This window comes from Pelophylax lessonae (assembly GCF_965119305.1).
Source record: "Pelophylax lessonae genome assembly, chromosome: 8".
NCBI classification, from domain to species: domain Eukaryota; kingdom Metazoa; phylum Chordata; class Amphibia; order Anura; family Ranidae; genus Pelophylax; species Pelophylax lessonae.
In genome coordinates this window covers 1333730-1358150 of record NC_138775.1, presented here as the reverse complement: position 1 = coordinate 1358150, position 24421 = coordinate 1333730, and the positions used below count along the sequence as shown (strand labels likewise).

The 24421-nt window shown below is 46.7% G+C and overlaps 1 protein-coding gene across 1 annotated transcript in view; it reads left to right on the top strand.

Annotated features, from left to right (window-relative positions):
• The window catches only part of GRM7 (glutamate metabotropic receptor 7), a 469560-nt gene that overhangs the window by 272675 nt on the left and 172464 nt on the right, over positions 1–24421 (top strand). The window contains exons 5-6 of the mRNA XM_082266150.1: positions 16064–16204; positions 20446–20646. Coding sequence (XP_082122276.1) covers positions 16064–16204; positions 20446–20646 — 342 coding nt within the window. The remainder of the gene's footprint in view (positions 1–16063; positions 16205–20445; positions 20647–24421) is intronic.

Here is a 24421-nt window from a genome sequence, read left to right as displayed (position 1 = left end):
GAGGACATTTCTGCCCATTCTTCTCTGCAGAATATCTCATCTCTGTCAGATTGGATGGAGAGCGTCTGTGAACAGCAATTTTCAAGTCTTGCCACAGATTCTCAATGTGATTTAGGTCTGGACTGTGACTGGGCCATTCTAACACATGAAACCATTCCATTGTAGCTCTGGCTGGATGTTTCGGGTCGTTGTCCTGCTGGAAGGTGAACCTCCGCCCCAGTCTCAAGTCTTTTGCAGACTCTAACAAGTTTGTCCTGTATTTGGCTCCATCCACCTTCCCATCAACTCTGACCAGCTTCCCTGTCCCTGCTGAGGAAAAGCATCCCCACACCATGATGCTGCCACCACCATGTTTCACAGTGGGGATGGTGTGTTCAGGGTGATGTGCAGTGTTAGTTTTCCCCCACACATAGCATTTTGGTTGAATTTTGGTCTCCTCTGAGCAGAGCTCCTCCCCCCACATGTTTGCTCCTCCCCCACATGGCTTCTCCCAAACTTCAAACAGGGCTTCTTATGGCTTTCTTCCACCAATGGCTTTCTTCTTCTCACTCTTCCATAAAGGGCAGATTTGTGGAGCGCACGACTAATAGTTGTCCTGTGGACAGATTCTCCTACCTGAGCTGTGGATCTCTGCAGCTCCTCCAGAGTTCCCATGGGCCTCTTGGCTGCTTCTCTGATGAATGCTCTCCTTGCCCAGCCGCTCAGTTTAGGTGGATGGCCATGTCTTGGTAGGGCCCTGGCCGGTCAGTTTAGGTGGATGGCCATGTCTTGGTAGGGCCCTGGCCGGTCAGTTTAGGTGGATGGCCATGTCTTGGTAGGGACCCGGCCGGTCAGTTTAGGTGGACGGCCATGTCTTGGTAGGAGCCCTGGCCGGTCAGTTTAGGTGGATGGCCATGTCTTGGTAGGGTTGCTCGGCTGGTAAGTTTAGGTGGACGGCCATGTCTTGGTAGGGACCCGGCCGGTCAGTTTAGGTGGACGGCCATGTCTTGGTAGGAGCCCTGGCCGGTCAGTTTAGGTGGATGGCCATGTCTTGGTAGGGTTGCTCGGCTGGTAAGTTTAGGTGGAAGGCCATGTCTTGGTAGGGTTGCTCGGCTGGTCAGTTTAGGTGAACGGCCATGTCTTGGTAGGGGCCGGCCGGTCAGTTTAGGTGGACGGCCATGTCTTGGTAGGGGCCGGCCGGTCAGTTTAGGTGGAAGGCCATGTCTTGGTAGGGGCCCGGCCGGTCAGTTTAGGTGGAAGGCCATGTCTTGGTAGGGGCCCGGACGGTCAGTTTAGGTGGACGGCCATGTCTTGGTAGGGTTGCAGTTGTGCCATACTCTTTCCATTTTCCCATGAAGGATTGAACAGCGCTCCGTGAGATGGTCAAAGCTTGGGAGATTTTTTTATAACCAAACCCTGCTTTACACTTCTCCACAACTTTATCCCTGACCTGTCTGCTGTGTTCCTTGGCCTTCATGATGCTGTTTGTTCACTAAGGTTCTCTAAGCAGAATCCAAACAGGGAAGACCGCTCTAGGTGAGGCTGGAATCAGGTGCCGGTCGGATCCGCAATCCAGGATAGCTTCATACAACAAAAGGAATGACCGCACTTCCGATGAGTTTCAAAAAGGAGTGTCTTTATTCCACATCAATCGGCAAATACAGATACACACTGTGAGTGCAGGACAATCGGTGGACGCGTTTCACGACTGGATGTGTCGCTTATTCATCACCATATATGGTGATGAATAAGCGACACATCCAGTCGTGAAACGCGTCCACCGATTGTCCTGCACTCACAGTGTGTATCTGTATTTGCCGATTGATGTGGAATAAAGACACTCCTTTTTGAAACTCATCGGAAGTGCGGTCATTCCTTTTGTTGTATGACACTAAGGTTCTCTAACAAACCTTTGAGGGCTTCACAGAACAGCTGTATTTATACTGAGATTAAATGACACACAGGTGGACTCTATTTACTAATAGGGATGGGCTTGATGTTTGAGTCAAACATCAGCTGTTGGTGTGTTCGCTTTGTCTCACCAGATTACAGGCGGCCCATTCACTTCTACACAGATCTGTTCTCCTCTGTGAGAAGTTCCAGGCACTGTATGAATTATTGGAATTATGAATTATTGGAATTATGAATATTGATTATGAATTATGAATTATTGGATTGCCGCGTACTGATTGAAGCCCCCTTCCTGCTTCTCTCCTCATTGTTCCCCGCTTGGCGTCTGGGAAGCCCCGGGAGGATAAAAAATAATAATTATGAGCCGATGTTTTCCTTCTTCTGTTCACAAAATCAAACCCTCATTTTGTAGGCGGGAGCGGCTGTCAGCTCGGCTCCTCCTCCGGCTCCGCAGAACCTTTTTGGACTTTTGGGGAGATTGGAATTGGAGAGGATGTCCGATTGTTTAGTATGTGGGCTCCATGCCGATCGTCTCTCTGTGTAGGAGGGAATCCCCCGGTGGCCCATGTTGAAGCTCGCCAGCATTAACGGAACATCTGAGACTATTCCAGGTAGTGGGAGGACACTCTGAGGGTTTCATTCTCCGATCTTCCTCTTCTTATCTCCTGGATCCAGTTATCTTCTCCTCTCTTCTTCCTGAGGAGGGGGCGGCTTTCTTGTTTGTCTGAATGTAGAGCGATAGAATTTTCCTCGCTCCCCGGAGGACGGCGGGAATAATAAGGGGAACAATGCGCCTCTCAGAGGCTTTCATATTGCGCCGTTCCTGCGTTCCGCCATGCATAGGAACCCGCAATTAAATAGTGACTGCCAGAGCGCGGCAGAGCGATGCCGCGACCCCCCGGGACCGGCACTTCCACAAATGTGTCTGAGAGGCCGCCAAACCCCAGCTGTCTCCTCTTATTGGTTATATTATATCTGGAGGAGAGAAGAGACTCAGAGCCGGCAGAGAGGAGGAATGGACCGCCATTGGAGGAGGAAAGAGGACCTGTCATAGAGGAACAAAGAGAGAGCCGAGAAGACAGAAAGTCTTTTATTATTTATACCAGAAACAGAGAAAATATCATCAGAAACATAACCTGAGGAGAGGAGAGTTATAGAGGAAGGAGCAGAGTCCTCCAGCAGAGCAGAGTATTTCAGGAGAGGAGAGTTATAGAGGAAGGAGCAGAGTCCTCCAGCAGAGCAGAGTATTTCAGGAGAGGAGAGTTATAGAGGAAGGAGCAGAGTCCCCCAGCAGTGCAGAGTATTTCAGGAGAGGAGAGTTATAGAGGAAGGAGCAGAGTCCTCCAGCAGAGCAGAGTATTTCAGGAGAGGAGAGTTATAGAGGAAGGAGCAGAGTCCTCCAGCAGTGCAGAGTATTTCAGGAGAGGAGAGTTATAGAGGAAGGAGCAGAGTCCTCCAGCAGAGCAGAGTATTTCAGGAGAGGAGAGTTATAGAGGAAGGAGCAGAGTCCTCCAGCAGTGCAGAGTATTTCAGGAGAGGAGAGTTATAGAGGAAGGAGCAGAGTCCTCCAGCAGTGCAGAGTATTTCAGGAGAGGAGAGTTATAGAGGAAGGAGCAGAGTCATCCAGCAGAGCAGAGTATTTCAGGAGAGGAGAGTTATAGAGGAAGGAGCAGAGTCCTCCAGCAGTGCAGAGTATTTCAGGAGAGGAGAGTTATAGAGGAAGGAGCAGAGTCCTCCAGCAGAGCAGAGTATTTCAGGAGAGGAGAGTTATAGAGGAAGGAGCAGAGTCCCCCAGCAGTGCAGAATATTTCAGGAGAGGAGAGTTATAGAGGAAGGAGCAGAGTCCTCCAGCAGTGCAGAGTATTTCAGGAGAGGAGTTATAGAGGAAGGAGCAGAGTCCTCCAGCAGTGCAGAGTATTTCAGGAGAGGAGAGTTATAGAGGAAGGAGCAGAGTCCTCCAGCAGTGCAGAGTATTTCAGGAGAGGAGAGTTATAGAGGAAGGAGCAGAGTCCTCCAGCAGAGCAGAGTATTTCAGGAGAGGAGAGTTATAGAGGAAGGAGCAGAGTCCCCCAGCAGTGCAGAATATTTCAGGAGAGGAGAGTTATAGAGGAAGGAGCAGAGTCCTCCAGCAGTGCAGAGTATTTCAGGAGAGGAGTTATAGAGGAAGGAGCAGAGTCCTCCAGCAGTGCAGAGTATTTCAGGAGAGGAGAGTTATAGAGGAAGGAGCAGAGTCCTCCAGCAGTGCAGAGTATTTCAGGAGAGTTATAGAGGAAGGAGCAGAGTCCTCCAGCAGTGCAGAGTATTTCAGGAGAGGAGAGTTATAGAGGAAGGAGCAGAGTCCTCCAGCAGTGCAGAGTATTTCAGGAGAGGAGAGTTATAGAGGAGGGAGCAGAGTCCTCCAGCAGTGCAGAGTATTTCAGGAGCGGAGAGTTATAGAGGAAGGAGCAGAGTCCTCCAGCAGTGCAGAGTATTTCAGGAGAGGAGAGTTATAGAGGAAGGAGCAGAGTCATCCAGCAGAGCAGAGTATTTCAGGAGAGGAGAGTTATAGAGGAAGGAGCAGAGTCATCCAGCAGAGCAGAGTATTTCAGGAGAGGAGAGTTATAGAGGAAGGAGCAGAGTCCTCCAGCAGTGCAGAGTATTTCAGGAGAGGAGAGTTATAGAGGAAGGAGCAGAGTCATCCAGCAGAGCAGAGTATTTCAGGAGAGGAGAGTTATAGAGGAAGGAGCAGAGTCCTCCAGCAGTGCAGAGTATTTCAGGAGAGGAGAGTTATAGAGGAAGGAGCAGAGTCCTCCAGCAGTGCAGAGTATTTCAGGAGAGGAGAGTTATAGAGGAAGGAGCAGAGTCATCCAGCAGAGCAGAGTATTTCAGGAGAGGAGAGTTATAGAGGAAGGAGCAGAGTCCTCCAGCAGTGCAGAGTATTTCAGGAGAGGAGAGTTATAGAGGAAGGAGCAGAGTCCTCCAGCAGTGCAGAGTATTTCAGGAGAGGAGTTATAGAGGAAGGAGCAGAGTCCTCCAGCAGTGCAGAGTATTTCAGGAGAGTTATAGAGGAAGGAGCAGAGTCCTCCAGCAGTGCAGAGTATTTCAGGAGAGGAGAGTTATAGAGGAGGGAGCAGAGTCCTCCAGCAGTGCAGAGTATTTCAGGAGCGGAGAGTTATAGAGGAAGGAGCAGAGTCCTCCAGCAGTGCAGAGTATTTCAGGAGAGGAGAGTTATAGAGGAAGGAGCAGAGTCATCCAGCAGAGCAGAGTATTTCAGGAGAGGAGAGTTATAGAGGAAGGAGCAGAGTCCTCCAGCAGAGCAGAGTATTTCAGGAGAGGAGAGTTATAGAGGAAGGAGCAGAGTCCTCCAGCAGTGCAGAGTATTTCAGGAGAGTTATAGAGGAAGGAGCAGAGTCCTCCAGCAGTGCAGAGTATTTCAGGAAAGGAGAGTTATAGAGGAGGGAGCAGAGTCATCCAGCAGTGCAGAGTATTTCAGGAGAGGAGAGTTATAGAGGAAGGAGCAGAGTCCTCCAGCAGTGCAGAGTATTTCAGGAGAGGAGAGTTATAGAGGAAGGAGCAGAGTCCTCCAGCAGTGCAGAGTATTTCAGGAGAGGAGAGTTATAGAGGAAGGAGCAGAGTCCTCCAGCAGTGCAGAGTATTTCAGGAGAGGAGTTATAGAGGAAGGAGCAGAGTCCTCCAGCAGAGCAGAGTATTTCAGGAGAGGAGAGTTATAGAGGAAGGAGCAGAGTCCTCCAGCAGTGCAGAGTATTTCAGGAGAGGAGAGTTATAGAGGAAGGAGCAGAGTCCTCCAGCAGTGCAGAGTATTTCAGAAGAGTTATAGAGGAAGGAGCAGAGTCCTCCAGCAGTGCAGAGTATTTCAGGAGAGGAGAGTTATAGAGGAAGGAGCAGAGTCCTCCAGCAGAGCAGAGTATTTCAGGAGAGGAGAGTTACAGAGGAAGGAGCAGAGTCCTCCAGCAGAGCAGAGTATTTCAGGAGAGGAGAGCAGAGGAAGGAGCAGAGTCCTCCAGCAGTGCAGAGTATTTCAGGAGAGGAGAGTTATAGAGGAGGGAGCAGAGTCATCCAGCAGTGCAGAGTATTTCAGGAGAGGAGAGTTATAGAGGAAGAAGAGTCGGACATCTTGAGTGTTTTTGATGTTATTTCAGTCAGGTCTTCACTGTGATCTTGCTTGGTTTGTGACAGAGCCCCTCATATTGCCGGATTCTTGGGTCACACTTGAGAAAGGAGCGCACATGCTCTGAAACGCGTTGTGTTCCCCGGTGACGTCAGACGCTTCCTCCAGGCTGCGTTCCTCTCTGTGGCTCAGTAGAGAAGCCCTCTCTGTACACCCGGATCGGGGTGATTGGACCCTCCCCCTCTGTGAGCGGTCATTGTTGTCCTCTTCTAATAAAGTTTTCCACTGAGAGGCGCTCTTCTGTTTTCTGTGGATTCCGGGGTTGGGTTCTCGGAGTTTCTCCTCGCCTGGCTCTTCCCTTTAGTATAATATCCGTCTTCCTGGCCGCTGACCCCGGTCTGGAGAGTGAGAAGTCTTCCTCCGGCACAGACGGCGGCCTCTATACAAGGCACTTGGCGGTGTAGCGGAGACGTTCGGAGAACTCGGCTCCCTCCCCCCGCACTTCACTCTGCAGATAAATTCACCGGCTGAATTATTTATCAGCCAAGAATCATCTCCCCCGGGGACAGGAGAGAATGGTGACACCGCGGGGTGACAACCTGAGGATGACACCGACGTGTTCACAGAGCCCCCCTATAGAGAGAGAGCTACTATCCAAACACATCACCGCCACAACGACAAATCACCAACACAACACCTGCTACTACTACACTACACAACGACAAATCACCGACACAACACCTGCTACTACTACACAACGCCACAACGACAAATCACCGACACAACACCTGCTACTACTACACTACACAACGCCACAACGACAAATCACCAAAACAACGACAAATCACCGACACAACACCTGCTACTACTACACTACACAACGCCACAACGACAAATCACCAACACAACGACAAATCACCGACACATGGGGGAGCGCACACAATGCAACACCTGCTACCACTACACTACACAACGCCACAACGACAAATCACCGACACAACACCTGCTACTACTACACAACACAATGCCACAACGACAAATCACCAACACAACACCTGCTACTACTACACTACACAACGCCACAACGACAAATCACCAACACAACGACAAATCACCGACACATGGGGGAGCGCACACAATGCAACACCTGCTACCACTACACTACACAACGCCACAACGACAAATCACCGACACAACACCTGCTACTACTACACTACACAACGCCACAACGACAAATCACTGACACATGGGGGAGCGCACAACGCAACACCTGCTACTACTACACTACACAACGACAAATCACCGACACATGGGGGAGCGCACAACGCAACACCTGCTACTACAATACTACACAACGCCACAACGACAAATCACCGACACAACGACAAATCACCGACACAACGACAAATCACCGACACATGGGGGAGCGAACACAACGCAACACCTGCTACCACTACACTACACAACGCCACAACGACAAATCACCGACACAACACCTGCTACTACTACACTACACAACGCCACAACGACAAATCACCAACACATAGGGGAGCGCACAACGCAACACCTGCTACTACTACACTACACAACGACAAATCACCGACACAACGACAAATCACCGACACATGGGGAGTGCACACAATGCAACACCTGCTACCACTACACTACACAACGCCACAACGACAAATCACCGACACAACGACAAATCACCGACACATGGGGGAGCGCACAAAATGCAACATCTGCTACTACTACACAACGCAACAACGACAAATCACCAACACATGGGGGAGCGCACACAATGCAAAACCTGCTACTACTACACTACACAACGCCAAAACGACAAATCACCGACACAACGACAAATCACCGACACAACGACAAATCACCGACACATGGGGAGCGCACACAACGCAACACCTGCTACTACTACACTACACAACGCCACAACGACAAATCACCGACACATGGGGGAGCACACACAACGCAACACCTGCTACTACTACACTACACAACGCCACAACGACAAATCACCGACACATGGGGGAGCGCACAAAATGCAACACCTGCTACTACTGCACTACACAACGCCACAACGACAAATCACCGACACATGGGGAGTGCACACAATGCAACACCTGCTACTACTACACTACACAACGCCACAATGACAAATCACCGACACATGGGGAGTGCACACAACGCAACACCTGCTACTACTACACTACACAACGCCAAAACGACAAATCACCGACACAACGACAAATCCCCGACACATGGGGGAGCGCACAATGCAACACCTGCTACTACTACACTACACAACGCCACAACGACAAATCACCGACACATGGGGAGTGCACACAACGCAACACCTGCTACCACTACACTACACAACGCCACAACGACAAATCACCAACACAATGACAAATCATCAACACATGGGGGAGCACACACAACGCAACACCTGCTACTACTACACTACACAACGCAACAACGACAAATCACCAACACTTGGGGGAGCGCACACAATGCAACACCTGCTACTACTACACTACACAACGCGACAACGACAAATCACCAACACTTGGGGGGGCACACACAACGCAACACCTGCTACTACAATACTACACAATGCCACAACAACAAATCACCAACACATGGGGGAGCACACACAACGCAACACCTGCTACTACTACACTACACAACGCCACAATGACAAATCACCGACACATGGGGGAGCACACACAACGCAACACCTGCTACTACTACACTACACAACGCCACAATGACAAATCACCGACACATGGGGGAGCACACACAACGCAACACCTGCTATTACTACACTACACAACGCGACAACGACAAATCACCAACACTTGGGGGAGCGCACACAACGCAACATGTGCTACTACTACACTTCACAACGCAACATCTGCTACTACTACACTACACAACGACAAATCCCCGACACATGGGGGAGCACACACAACGCAACACCTGCTACTACTACACTACACAACGCCACAATGACAAATCCCCGACACATGGGGGAGCACACACAACGCAACACCTGCTACTACAATACTACACAATGCCACAACAACAAATCACCAACACATGGGGGAGCACACACAACGCAACACCTGCTACTACTACACTACACAACGCCACAATGACAAATCACCGACACATGGGGGAGCACACACAACGCAACACCTGCTACTACTACACTACACAACGCCACAATGACAAATCACCGACACATGGGGGAGCACACACAACGCAACACCTGCTACTACTACACTACACAACGCGACAACGACAAATCACCAACACTTGGGGGAGCGCACACAACGCAACATCTGCTACTACTACACTTCACAACGCAACATCTGCTACTACTACACTACACAACGACAAATCCCCGACACATGGGGGAGCGCACACAATGCAACACCTGCTACTACAATACTACACAACGCCACAACGACAAATCATCGCCACAACGACAAATGACCGACACATGGGGGAGCAGACACAACGCAACACCTGCTACTACAATACTACACAACGCCACAACGGCAAATCACCGCCACATGGGGGAGCGCACACAATGCAACACCTGCTACTACAATACAACGCAACACCTGATGCAACAATGCAACACAACACCTGCTACTACAATACTACAGAACGCAGCACCCGCTACTACAAGGTCCTCCCTGTCATTAGAGGTCCTCCTGTCATTAGAGGTCCCCCTGTCATTAGAGGTCCTCCTGTCATTAGAGGTCCCCCTGTCATTAGAGGTCCTCCTGTCATTAGAGGTCCTCCTGTCATTAGAGGTCCTCCTGTCATTAGAGGTCCTCCCTGTCATTAGAGGTCCTCCTGTCATTAGAGGTCCTCCTGTCATTAGAGGTCCTCCTGTCATTAGAGGTCCTCCCTGTCATTAGAGGTCCTCCTGTCATTAGAGGTCCTCCTGTCATTAGAGGTCCTCCCTGTCATTAGAGGTCCCCCTGTCATTAGAGGTCCCCCTATCATTAGAGGTCCTCCTGTCATTAGAGGTCCTCCTGTCATTAGAGGTCCCCCTGTCATTAGAGGTCCTCCTGTCATTAGAGGTCCCCCTGTCATTAGAGGTCCCCCTGTCATTAGAGGTCCTCCTGTCATTAGAGGTCCCCCTGTCATTAGAGGTCCCCCTATCATTAGAGGTCCTCCTGTCATTAGAGGTCCTCCCTGTCATTAGAGGTCCCCCTGTCATTAGAGGTCCCCCTGTCATTAGAGGTCCTCCTATCATTAGAGGTCCTCCTGTCATTAGAGGTCCCCCTGTCATTAGAGGTCCTCCTATCATTAGAGGTTCTCCCTGTCATTCGAGGTCCTCCTGTCATTAGAGGTCCTCCTGTCATTAGAGGTCCCCCTGTCATTAGAGGTCCCCCTGTCATTAGAGGTTCTCCTGTCATTAGAGGTCCTCCTGTCATTAGAGGTCCCCCTGTCATTAGAGGTCCTCCTATCATTAGAGGTCCTCCTGTCATTAGAGGTCCTCCTGTCATTAGAGGTCCTCCTGTCATTAGAGGTTCTCCTGTCATTAGAGGTCCTCCTGTCATTAGAGGTCCTCCTGTCAATAAGTGTCCTCCACTCCTCTCTACCAATCCCTCCACTGGCCTCCATTCAGTGTCCTCCACCCCAGTCAGCATTTTTTTCTAGCTTTTTTATTTTGAGTCTCTATAAAATGCTGGTGTGAATGGAGCTTTACAGAGAAATGCCTTGACAGGCTGTAATTGCTGGTAATGGGGGGAGGGGAGAAGCGGGATATTGGAGACACCTCTGTTGAAGTTTTTAGGAAGTTTCTCTTACTCTGCAAAACTTCCAGTGATTAAAATTTATATCAAGCCAAAAACTTTTCTTTCTAGTTTTACATAAAGTGGAGGAGGGGAAGAACGCATTTTGGAATTAGAGAGATTTCCTGTCCTGCTGATAACATTTTCACTGAACAGGAAGTGAAGGAGAATTGGCATCGGGGACACAGAGAGAAATAAAGAAAACACAATTCTAGTCTTCTCCTACTCTGCTGAAGCATTTTTATTTCTGTCTTTTCCCTTCATTTCCTGTCTGATAAAACGTTGTCACCGGGACAGGAAGTGAGGGCAAATCTCTGTATGGGAGCTCCAGATAGCAGTAAAAACCTGACAGGGGTCCTGACCTTTACACAACATCTTTCCAAAACCAAGACAAAGATTTTGGCTGGACTTATCCCTCCAACCTCAGGACACGTTGTATTGATGTTAGGGATGGGCTTTACGTTCGACTCAAACATTCGCTGAACACACAAACAAATGGGGCGCCCCATAATGCACTGCATTGATTGCTGATGATTGGCCATAGCATGCACCGGACCTGTATGTTTTGGCCAATCACAACATAATGTCCTGTCAGAGCCATGATTGGCCAAAGGCAGGGTGCATTTAGCCAATCATGGCTCAGGGGCTAAGTCCCCGCCCCCACACTATATAAGGCTGCTGCTTACACGGCATAGTGTGTGATAATGGAGGTCAGGCAGGTAGTTGGTGGATAGTGAGTTGAGTCAGATTAGTGCAGTCAGTGTAATGTTCAGGTTATACCCCACTTTTATAATGTATAAATATGTTGTAGTTCTGGGTCTTCTCTCAGTGATCCCCACGTTTGGTATCCCTGTCACTTATAGTTCCTGAGCAGTGCCATGCCAAGCTGGCCAAGATTTCCCATAGACATCAATGTTAAAGACAGGGAGCAGTGCCATGCCAAGCTGGCCAAGATTTCCCATAGACATCAATTTTAAAGACAGGGAGCAGTGCCATGCTAAGCTGGCCAAGATTTTCCATAGACCCCAATGTTAAAGGCAAGGGGCAGTGCCATACCAAGGTGGCTAAGATTTCCCATAGACATCAATGTTAAAGACAGGGAGCAGTGCCATGCCAAGCTGGCCAAGATTTCCCATGGACATCAATGTTAAAGACAGGGAGCAGTGCCATGCCAAGGTGGCCAGGATTTCCCATAGACATCAATGTTAAAGACAGGGAGCAGTGTCATGCCAAGGTGGCCAGGATTTCCCATAGACATCAATGTTAAAGACAGGGAGCAGTGCCATGCCAAGCTGGCCAAGATTTCCCATAGACATCAATTTTAAAGACAGGGAGCAGTGCCATGCTAAGCTGGCCAAGATTTTCCATAGACCCCAATGTTAAAGGCAAGGGGCAGTGCCATACCAAGGTGGCTAAGATTTCCCATAGACATCAATGTTAAAGACAGGGAGCAGTGCCATGCCAAGCTGGCCAAGATTTCCCATAGACATCAATGTTAAAGACAGGGAGCAGTGCCATGCCAAGGTGGCCAGGATTTCCCATAGACATCAATGTTAAAGACAGGGAGCAGTGTCATGCCAAGGTGGCCAGGATTTCCCATAGACATCAATGTTAAAGACAGGGAGCAGTGCCATGCCAAGGTGGCCAAGATTTCCCATAGATGCTAATGTTAAAAACAGGGAGCAGTGCCATGCCAAGCTGGCCAAGATTTCCCATACTCGCCATTGAGCGCTGAAATTGGTCTGGGCAGGAAGGGAGTTAAAGTGCCCTGTAGATAAATGGTTAAGGGGAACCCTATGACAGAATAAAAAAAAAAAAATGGTGTGGGATCCCCCGCCAAAATCCATACCAGCCCCTTATCTGAGCATGCAGCCTGGCAGGCCAGGAAAAGGGGGGACGAACGAGCACCCCCCCTCTCCTTAACCATACCAGGCCCTGAACATACACCAGGCCCCCCAAAGCAGCTTGTCCCCATGTTAATGGGGACAAGGGCTTCTTCCCAACAACCCTGGGCTTTGGTTGTGGGGGGCTGCGGGTGAGGGGCTTATCGGAATCTGGAAGCCCCCTTTAACAAGGGGGCTCGCAGATCCCACCCCCCCCCCCCCATGTAATAGAAAAAAATTACAAAATGCTTCGCTGTTTGCCTGATCTTCAGCTTTGACAGTTCTTTTATAGGCAAGGGGTGGGGCCACCCAGCTACATCACCCAGTGACACCGCCCCTTCTGACATCACATGATGCCAACTGGGTGACATAACTGGGTGGCCCTGCCCATTGCCTATATAAAAGACCTGTCAAAGCTGAGGATTGTGTGATAAATAATCTACCAGAGTATATTCCCCGCACCTGATGGTATACGGATGTAAATGAAATATAAATATAAATGTATATAACAGAAGCCATAGAAAGGTGAGACAGAAGAACAGCCTGGTGGTGAGGCTTCTTATAGCGCTCGCTGGTATATACACAGCTTGTAGGGAGGTTTACTGCCAAATGTATGAAAATAATGTTTGTGTGTCTGTGATAAGAATTAGAAATACAACCCTAAGTCCCGGTTCACACTACTGCGACTTGGTCAGCCTTACAAGTCGCGGTCCATTCTGTGCTACGGGAACCGTTCTAATAGGAGCGACTCAAGTCGCTCCGACTTAGAAAAAGGTTCCCAGTGGCGGTTTTAGGCATGGGCGAACGGGGCAGCCGCCTGGGGCGGCATTTTTTCATGAAACGTGGGGGGCGGTATGACAGTTTTCCCCAACCCCCAGGCCCGTTCGCATTTATTGGGGGCAATACTGTGGCATTCTGCATTTATTGGGGGCAATGCTGTGGCACTCTGCATTTATTGGGGGCATTGCTGTGGCACTCTGCATTTATTGGGGGCATTGCTGTGGCACTCTGCATTTATTGGGGGCATTGCTGTGGCACTCTGCAGTTATTGTTATGTTGTCATGTTATTTTTTATGTTTTTTTGGGGGGGGTGGGGTCGGGGCGCCGGGAGGGAGTCTTGCCCGAGGAGCAATTTAATGTAGAACTGCCACTGAAGGTTCCTGTACTACTTTTGACACAAGTCGGAGCGACTTGCATTGACTTCCATTATGTGAAGTCCGTGCAAGTTGCGCCGAAGTTGCGGTGCACGGCGACTTCACAGGTCGCCCCCGAGGTCGGATCGCCATAGTGTGAACCGACACTAATGCTTTATATACAGTATGTTGATTGATTCACACCATATAAAATATCTGCTTCAATTGGTAAAATCAAATGAAAGGTGATAAATAATATTCATATATTTCATACAATAATGAAAATAATAAATAAATATATAATAGTGAGGTATAAAGTGCTTGAGGCTTATTAATCCAGTCCATAAAAATGTGACTGCAGTGACAAAGTTCATAAAAAGTTTTAGGTTTCTTGTGCAAATAATGCTCATCCAACGCAAAAACGTGCCGGTGCTGAACGTGGAAATGTCGGTCCACTTCAGTGCAGCTCTGATTCCTCCAGCATGGTAAGGTACGGGTGGATCACTCACCAGATGGAGTGGATCATGTATGCCTTATAGCACCAAGACCAGGATTGCTTTAATAGCCTCCAGGCTAATAGGAAACTCCTCGTGGCTCTCCAATTATGGGATGGATGGGATGGATGGGATGGATGGGATGCTGGGTTTCCTCCTCTCCTCTCACTTTGGTATCTTCTGGCTCATTGCATTGAAGTTTAGTAGAATCCAATCCTTCTCAGGCTGCTGGTTGATCATTAGGTCAAGGCAAGGCCTGCAGTCTTCAGGATCTTCCCAATTTTTTTGTATTGATGTATCCCGCTTTGTATTGATTAGGGATAGACCGATATGGTTTTTTCATGGCCAATATCGATATTTTGGCCATCGCATATTGGTATCGGCTGATATTTTGTACATTTAAAGTTTTGAAAAATAAAGACAATTTTTGACACAAATTTGGTACTGAACATGTTAATCTTTGTTCAATGCTTAATAGCTGGTTGTCTGGCACCGTGTGGTGGGTGGCTGTCTGTCTGGCACCCTGTGGTGGGTGGCTGTCTGTCTGGCACCCTGTGGTGGGTGGCTGTCTGTCTGGCACCCTGTGGTGGGTGGCTGTCTGTCTGGCACCCTGTGGTGGGTGGGTGGCTGGCTGACTGGCACCCTGTGGTGGGTGGCTGGCTGGCACCCTGTGGTGGGTGGCTGGCTGGCACCCTGTGGTAGGTGGGTGGCTGGTACAGGGCCTGTGGGTGGCTGGCTGGCTGATATAGGGCCTCTGGGTGGCTGGCTGGTACAGTGCCTGTGGCTGGCTGGTATAGGGCCTGTGGCTGGCTGGCTGGTACAGGACCTGTGGCTGGCTGGTACAGGGCCTGTGGCTGGCTGGTACAGTGCCTGTGGCTGGCTGGTATAGGGCCTGTGGCTGGCTGGCTGGTACAGGGCCTGTGGGTGGCTGACTGGCACCGGGCTGCTGTGGTTGGGTGTATGGCTGTGATACACTCCCACGAGACTAGTCCCGCCTCTAGACGAAGCTGTCCAAGGTGAGGGAGGCGGCCTAAGAAGGCAGAATGACGTCACAAAAATATCGGCAATATCAGCAAGTCCCGAGGCTGATTCCGATATATCGGGGAAAGTGCATATCGGCCTTGCCGATAATCCGTCTATCCCTAGTATTGATTTATCCCGCATTGTATTGGTGTATCCCGCTTTGTATTGATGTATCCCGCTTTGTATTGATGTATCCCGCGTTGTATTGATGTATCCCGCGTTGTATTGATGTATCCCGCTTTGTATTGGTGTATCCCGCGTTGTATTGATGTATCCCGCGTTGTATTGATGTATCCCGCGTTGTATTGGTGTATCCCGCTTTGTATTGGTGTATCCCGCTTTGTATTGATGTATCCCGCTTTGTATTGGTGTATCCCGCGTTGTATTGATGTATCCTGCGTTGTATTGATGTATCCCGCTTTGTATTGATGTATCCCGCATTGTATTGATGTATCCCGCGTTGTATTGATGTATCCCGCGTTGTATTGATGTATCCCGCTTTGTATTGATTTATCCCGCGTTGTATTGATGTATCCCGCTTTGTATTGGTGTATCCCGCTTTGTATTGGTGTATCCCGCTTTGTATTGATGTATCCCGCTTTGTATTGGTGTATCCCACGTTGTATTGATGTATCCCGCGTTGTATTGATGTATCCCGCTTTGTATTGATGTATCCCGCTTGTCTCCTCTCTCTCTTCAGGGTTTGATGCGTATTTCACATCGCGAACCTTGGAGAACAATCGCAGGAATGTTTGGTTCGCTGAATATTGGGAAGAGAACTTTAACTGCAAGCTAACCATTACCGGCTCAAAGAAGGAGGACACAGACCGCAAGTGTACAGGTAACCGGTCCCGCCACTGATCAATGGTCCCAGAGGTTTTGGAGAAATTTTGGATCTTCCCATATCTTACCACAAGTTTGTTGAAGGAACTTTTGGCAGAAGGTGGTCGTAGAATATCGATTCTGACCACATTTTCGTACCGTATGTCTCATTCTAGTATAAAATAAATATTTTAGAACTGACCTGACCCAGTTACTTACGATGATCCAATCTACGATGATCAAAAATGTAATTCACTTTAAAGGGTCGGTCCACTGTAAAAAGAGATTTTAGGAATAGATGGACTCTGGTAGACAGAAATCAGAAACACAACACCGGATCCTCAGCCTGAACACCAAATTCTATTTGTACACACGAGGTACTGAGTACTGACCCACCTGGAAAGAGTCAATATGAACACCGCAGGAGAGGCACCAAATGTTACCAGGTGGCTCATTTAGGTTTTATCCATCACTATAAAAGGAGAAAGAATGTGTTCTGAGTCATTGGTGGTTGACCAGGACAGGAGGGTGTGGTGGAAGGGGTTCTACCACCACCATTAGGTCTGAGTTGGCACAAAACTATTATTGGAACATTTGTACCCCCTTGAGATGTCTCATATATAAAACTGACATCTGAATTTAGAAACCTCAAGGCTTTTACAAAAGTTCCTTCAAGACCTTAACAAGAATGGTCATACTGTTCACTGGTCATTCCCACCCAGCCTCTTACCACAACCAACCAAAGGAAATGACCGATCTGCAAATGAACCGAGAATTATCAGATACACCCGTCATCATTGGTATGCGAAATATTAGCTGATGCCTATAGATACAGGATTATACTGTATGCAATGGATCAATACAAAGTTTCTGCAGAGTCAGATCAATTCATAGGGAGCCTTCACCTTTACCTGGCTGAGTTTTCTATTCTTTCCTTTATATTTCCTTATTGTTGATGATTACAAACCAAAATATTGTGTCGTCTTCCTGAAGATACCAACCCCCAACTCCAGACACATGGACTACTATTCCGAGAGCAATTATTCATATGTGACTAAGGAAGATGGGACATAGCAACCCAATGTTCTATAGACAACCCAATGTCCTATAGACAGCCCAATGTCCTATAGACAGCCCAATGTCCTAGACAACCCAATGTTCTATAGACAGCCCAATGTCCTAGACAACCCAATGTCCTATAGACAACCCAATGTCCTATAGACAACCCAATGTCCTATAGACAGCCCAATGTCCTAGACAACCCAATGTCCTATAGACAACCCAATGTCCTATAGACAATCCAATGTCCTATAGACAGCCAAATGTCCTATAGACAACCCAATGTCCTATAGACAATCCAATGTCCTATAGACAACCCAATGTCCTATAGACAACCCAATGTCCTATAGACAATCCAATGTCCTATAGACAACCCAATGTCCTATACATAGCCCAATGTCCTATAGACAACCCAATGTCCTATAGACAGCCAAATGTCCTATAGACAACCCAATGTCCTATAGACAGCCAAATGTCCTATAGACAACCCAATGTCCTATAGACAGCCCAATGTCCTATAGACAACCCAATGTCCTATAGACAACCCAATGTCCTATACATATCCCAATGTTCTATAGACAGCCAAATGTCCTATAGACAACCCAATGTCCTATAGACAATCCAATGTCCTATAGACAACCCAATGTCCTATAGACAATCCAATGTCCTATAGACAATCCTATGTCCTATAGACAACCCAATGTCCTATAGACAGCCAAATGTCCTATAGACAACCCAATGTCCTATAGACAACCCAATGTCCTATAGACAATCCAATGTCCTAGACAACCCAATGTTCTATAGACAGCCAAATGTCCTATACATAGCCCACTGTTCTATAGAAAACCCAATGTCCTATAGACAACCCAATGTCCTATACATAGCCCAATATTCTATAGACAACCCAATGTCCTAGACAATCCAATGTCCTAGACAACCCAATGTCCTAGACAATCCAATGTCCTAGACAACCCAATGTCCTAGACAACCCAATGTTCTATAGACAGCCAAATGTCCTATACATAGCCCACTGTTCTATAGAAAATCCAATGTCCTAGACAACCCAATGTCCTATAGACAACCCAATGTCCTAGACAACCCAATGTCCTATAGACAACCCAATGTCCTATAGACAATCCAATGTCCTATAGACAACCCAATGTCCTATAGACAGCCCAATGTCCTTTACATAGCCCAATGTCCTATAGACAGCCCAATGTCCTATAGACAGCCCAATGTCCTTTACATAGCCCAATGTCCTATAGACAGCCCAATGTCCTATAGACAGCCCAATGTCCTATAGACAACCCAATGTCCTATAGACAACCCAATATCCTGTAGAAAGCACAATGTCCTATAGACAACCCAATATCCTGTAGACAGGACGATATCCTATAAACACCCCAACATCCTATGGATCTCATCACAAGGCCACAAAAGAAGAAGTCTCCTTTACTTTATAAGTTTCATTCAGTTTTAAAAGCCACCCAAGGGGCTCTACCTGTCTTTAGTCATCACTTATGCTATTGTTTTTTGGAGGCCATTAGTATATACTGACCGCACATCTATGGAGGCCATTAGTATATACTGACCGCACATCTATGGAGGCCATTAATGGATTGGTACCATTCGTTTCCCCAGAAGGTTAACCAGCCGGTGTATATTCTGCTCCTCGGCTCAGCTGAAGATTTGTTTCTGGTTATAATCCAGAATCTCCCTCTTCTATGGGCTGAGTGCCATCTGTGCTCCTCTCCCACCTCCATGTATGAAGGAGCCTCCATCTCCATCTTCCTCTGACGGACGGACAGATGTGCGATTCGCACACCGAGGAGCTCAGCGATCACAGAACCCCCCTCCTGCTGCTCTTATCTTACAGATGGAGGAGAATCATTTGTGAAGAGGTTTTCTCTATCTGGGAAGGAGGTTTTAGTGAGCTGAGTCTGGATCCCGGCCAGCTGAGACCCTGCAATACGAGGCTGTGAGAGGGGCGATGGAGGAGGGGATCAGCTGATCTTTACCTTTACAAGGGATTTATTAAAGACTCATTCCAGGCAATAGATAAAATCTGAGCTCTCAGATAACGCTGCTCAAGTCTGAGGCCTCTTCACACTCCTGAGACTTGGGACCCCAGAGTCGCATGACGAGTCGCACCCCATGTTTTCCAATCAGAACCGTTTATAACTGTGTGACTTAATGTTGCTGCAACTGTAAAGTATATAGTTACATAGTTATATAGTTACATAGTTATATAGTTATATAGTTATATAGTTACATAGTTATATAGTTACATAGTTATATAGTTATATAGTGATATAGTTACATAGTTACATAGTTACATAGTTATATAGTTACATAGTTACATTGTTACATAGTTATATAGTTACATAGTTACATATAGTTATATAGTTATATAGTTACATAGTTATATAGTTATATAGTTACATAGTTATATAGTTATATAGTTACATAGTTGCATAGTTATATAGTTACATAGTTACATAGTTACATTGTTACATAGTTATATAGTTACATAGTTACATATAGTTATATAGTTATATAGTTACATAGTTATATAGTTACATAGTTACATATAGTTATATAGTTATATAGTTATATAGTTATATAGTTACATAGTTACATAGTTACATAGTTACATAGTTACATAGTTATATAGTTATATAGTTATATAGTTACATAGTTATATATTTACATAGTTACATAGTTATATAGTTATATAGTTACATAGTTACATTGTTACATAGTTATATAGTTACATAGTTACATATAGTTATATAGTTACATAGTTATATAGTTATATAGTTACATAGTTACATAGTTATATAGTTACATAGTTACATAGTTACATTGTTACATAGTTATATAGTTACATAGTTACATATAGTTATATAGTTATATAGTTACATAGTTATATAGTTACATAGTTACATAGTTATATAGTTACATAGTTACATAGTTATATAGTTATATAGTTATATAGTTACATAGTTATATATTTACATAGTTACATAGTTACATAGTTACATAGTTATATAGTTACATAGTTATATAGTTATATAGTTACATAGTTACATAGTTACATAGTTATATAGTTACATAGTTATATAGTTATATAGTTACATAGTTACATAGTTACATAGTTATATAGTTACGTAGTTACATTCATGTATCGGACTTTTCTAGGTCAGGAGCGCATCGGCCAGGACTCCCCCTATGAGCAGGATGAACGAGTCCAGTTTGTGATAGACGCCGTCTATGCCATGGCTCACGCTCTGCACAACATGATAAAGGACCTCTGCCCCGGCTCCTCCGGACTCTGCCCAGCCGTGGACCCCCCAGTGGGGAAGAAGCTTCTGAAATACATCCGAAGCGTCAGCTTCAACGGTAAGAGCGCCTCTGATAGGGAATGTGTGAGGAACCTACCGGAGCTCAGCTCACCCTCTTCATTGGGGGGCCTCCATGGTTCCATCTCTCCAGGTCTGGTCTCCCCTCCCCCAGTGATCAGACTGTACATTGTAACTTTGTAGAAGGAGGAGGATGAATTTCCTCACTCTCCCCTCCCCCAGTGATCAGATTGTACATTGTTATCTTGTAGAAGGAGGGGGAAGAATTTCCTCAGTCTCCCCTCCCCCAGTGATCAGACTGTACATTGTAATTTTGTAGAAGGTGGAGCGGGCTGATCTGTGTCAGACATTTGTGAACACAGCCAGGAACCATAGCTGAGAAGGTATCTCAGTCAAGGAATTGGATGGTGATCCTGGGTGATGGTTGTACAAATATGGTGCCGTCCTTCTTGAGAGGGGATCAGAGGAAGGAATTATCGGGGGGGGGGGGGGTGATCTCTGTGAGAGGGGATAAATACCTGGAAGTCTTACAATGAGACATTACTGACAGAATAGAATATATCTGATGTTCGGTGGACTTTCATCTGAGGCTCTCGGTGTTCCGGAGTTCCAGGAAAGGCTTCAGTGTAGACAAGTCCAGAAACCTTCATTTCTCCCAATTATAACAGACAAAGAGTAAAATAAAAGGTGTATTGTGTGCCGTATGAGGTTCAGATGGCTATACCTCCCTCTCTATACCTCCCTATCTATACCTCCCTCTCTATACCTCCCTATCTATACCTCCCTCTCTATACCTCCCTCTCTATACCTCCCTCTCTATACCTTCCTCTCTATACCTCCCTATCTATACCTCCCTCTCTATACCTCCCTCTCCATACCTCCCTCTCTATACCTCCCTATCTATACCTCCCTATCTATACCTCCCTCTCTATACCTCCCTATCTATACCTCCCTCTCTATACCTCCCTCTCTATACCTCCCTCTCTATACCTCCCTCTCTATACCTTCCTCTCTATACCTCCCTATCTATACCTCCCTCTCTATACTTCCCTATCTATACCTCCCTCTCCATACCTCCCTCTCTATACCTCCCTATCTATACCTCCCTATCTATACCTCCCTGTCTATACCTCCCTCTCTATACCTCCCTCTCCATACCTCCCTCTCTATACCTCCCTCTCTATACCTCCCTCTCTATACCTCCCTATCTATACCTCCCTCTCTATACCTCCCTATCTATACCTCCCTCTCTATACCTCCCTATCTATACCTCCCTCTCCATACCTCCCTATCTATACCTCCCTCTCTATACCTCCCTCTCTATACCTCCCTCTCTATACCTCCCTATCTATACCTCTCTATCTATACCTCCCTCTCTATACCTCCCTCTCTATACCTCCCTCTCCATACCTCCCTCTCTATACCTCCCTCTCCATACCTCCCTCTCTATACATTCCTCTCTAAAACTTCCTCTCTATACCTCCCTCTCTATACCTCCCTCTCCATACCTCCCTCTCTATACCTTCCTCTCTATACCTCCCTCTCTATACATTCCTCTCTAAACCTTCCTCTCTATACCTCCCTCTCCATACCTCCCTCTCTATACCTTCCTCTCTATACTATCCTCTCTATACCCTCCTCTCTACACCTCCCTCTCTATACATTCCCCTCTACACATTCCTCTCTATACATTCCTCTCTATACCTTCCTCTCTATATATTCTCTTCTATACCTCCCTCTCTATACCTTCCTCTCTATACCTCCCTCTCTATGCCTTCCTCTCTATATTTTCCTCTCTATACCTCCCTCTCTATAACTTCCTCTCTATCTTCCCCTCTATACATTCCTCTCTACACCTTCCTCTCTGTACCTTCCTCTCTATACCCTCCTCTCTATACCTCCCTCTCTATACCTTCCCCTCAATACAGTCCTCCCTATACATTCCTCTCTATATGTTCCTCTCTATACATTCCTCTCTATACCTTCATCTCTATACATTCCTCTCTATACCTTCCCCTCTATACAGTCCTCTCTATACCTTCCCCTCTATACCTTTATCTCTATACCTCCCTCTCTATACATTCCTTTCTATACCCTCCTCTCAATACCTTCCTCTCTATACCTCCTTCTCTATACCTTGCTCTCTATACCTTCCTCTCTATATCTTCCTCTTTATACATTCCTCTCTATACCTTCCCCTCTATACCTTCCTCTCTATACCTTCCTCTCTATACCTTCCTCTCTAAAGCTCCCTCTCTATACCTTCCGCTCTATACCTCCCTCTCTATATCTCCTTCTCTATACCTCCCTCTCTATACCTTCCTCTCTATACCTTCCTCTCTATACCCTCCTCTCTATACCTTCCTCTCTATACAGTCCTTTCTATACAGTCCTCTCTATACATTCCTCTTTATAGCTCACTCTCTATACCTTCCTCTCTATACATGCCTCTCTATACCTTCCCCTCTATACCTTTCTCTCTATACCTTCCCCTTTATACATTCCTCTCTATACCTTCCTCTCTATACCTTCCTCTCTATACCCTCCTCTCTATACCCGCCTCTCTATACCCATCCTCTCTATACATTCCTCTCTATACATTCCTCTCTATACCTCCCTCTCTATACATTCCCCTCTATACCTCCCTCTCTATACCTTCCTCTCTATACCTTCCTCTCTATACCCTCCTCTCTATACCTCCATCTCTATATCTTCCTCTCTATCTTCCCCTCTATACATTCTTCTCTATACCTTCCTCTCTATACATTCCTCTATATACCTTCCTCTCTATACCTTCCTGTATATATGTTCCTCTCTATACATTCCTCTCTATACATTCCCCTCTATACCTCCGTCTCTATACCTTCCTCTCTATACCCTCCTCTCTATACCTCCCTCTCTATATCTTCCTCTCTATCTTCCCCTCTATACATTCTTCTCTATACCTTCCTCTCTATACATTCCTCTCTATACCTTCCTCTTTATACCTTCTTCCCTATACATTCCTCTCCATACCCTCCTCTCTATACCTTCCACTCTATATGTTCCTCTGTATACCTTCCTCTCTATACCTTCCCCACTATACCTTCCCCTCTATACAGTCCTCCCTATACATTCCTCTCTATACAGTCCCCTCTATACCTTCCTCTCTATACAGTCCTCCCTATACATTCCTCTCTATACGTTCCTCTCTATACCTTCCTCTCTTTATGTTCCTCTCTATACATTCCTCTCTATACCTTCCTCTCTATTCCTTCCCCTCTTCACAGTCCTCTCTATACATTTCCCTCTATACCTTACTCTCTATACCTTCCTCTCTATACCTCCCTCTCTATACCTCCATCTCTATACCTTCCTCTCTATACCTTCCTGTATATATGTATCTCTCTATACATTCCTCTCTATACCTTCCTCTTTATACCTTCTTCCCTATACATTCCTCTCCATACCCTCCTCTCTATACCTTCCACTCTATATGTTCCTCTGTATACCTTCCTCTCTATACAGTCCCCTCTATACATTCCTCTCTATACCTTCCTCTCTATTCCTTCCCCTCTTCACAGTCCTCTCTATACCTTCCTCTCTTTATGTTCCTCTCTATACATTCCTCTCTATACCTTACTCTCTATGCTTTCCTCTCTATACCTCCCTCTCTATACCTCCATCTCTATACGTTCCTCTCTATACCTCCCTCTCTATACCTCGCTCTCTATACCCTCCTCTCTATACCTTCCTCTCTATACCTCCCTCCCTATACCTTCCTCTCTATACCTCCCTCTCTATACCTTCCTTTCTAAACCTTCCTCTCTATACCT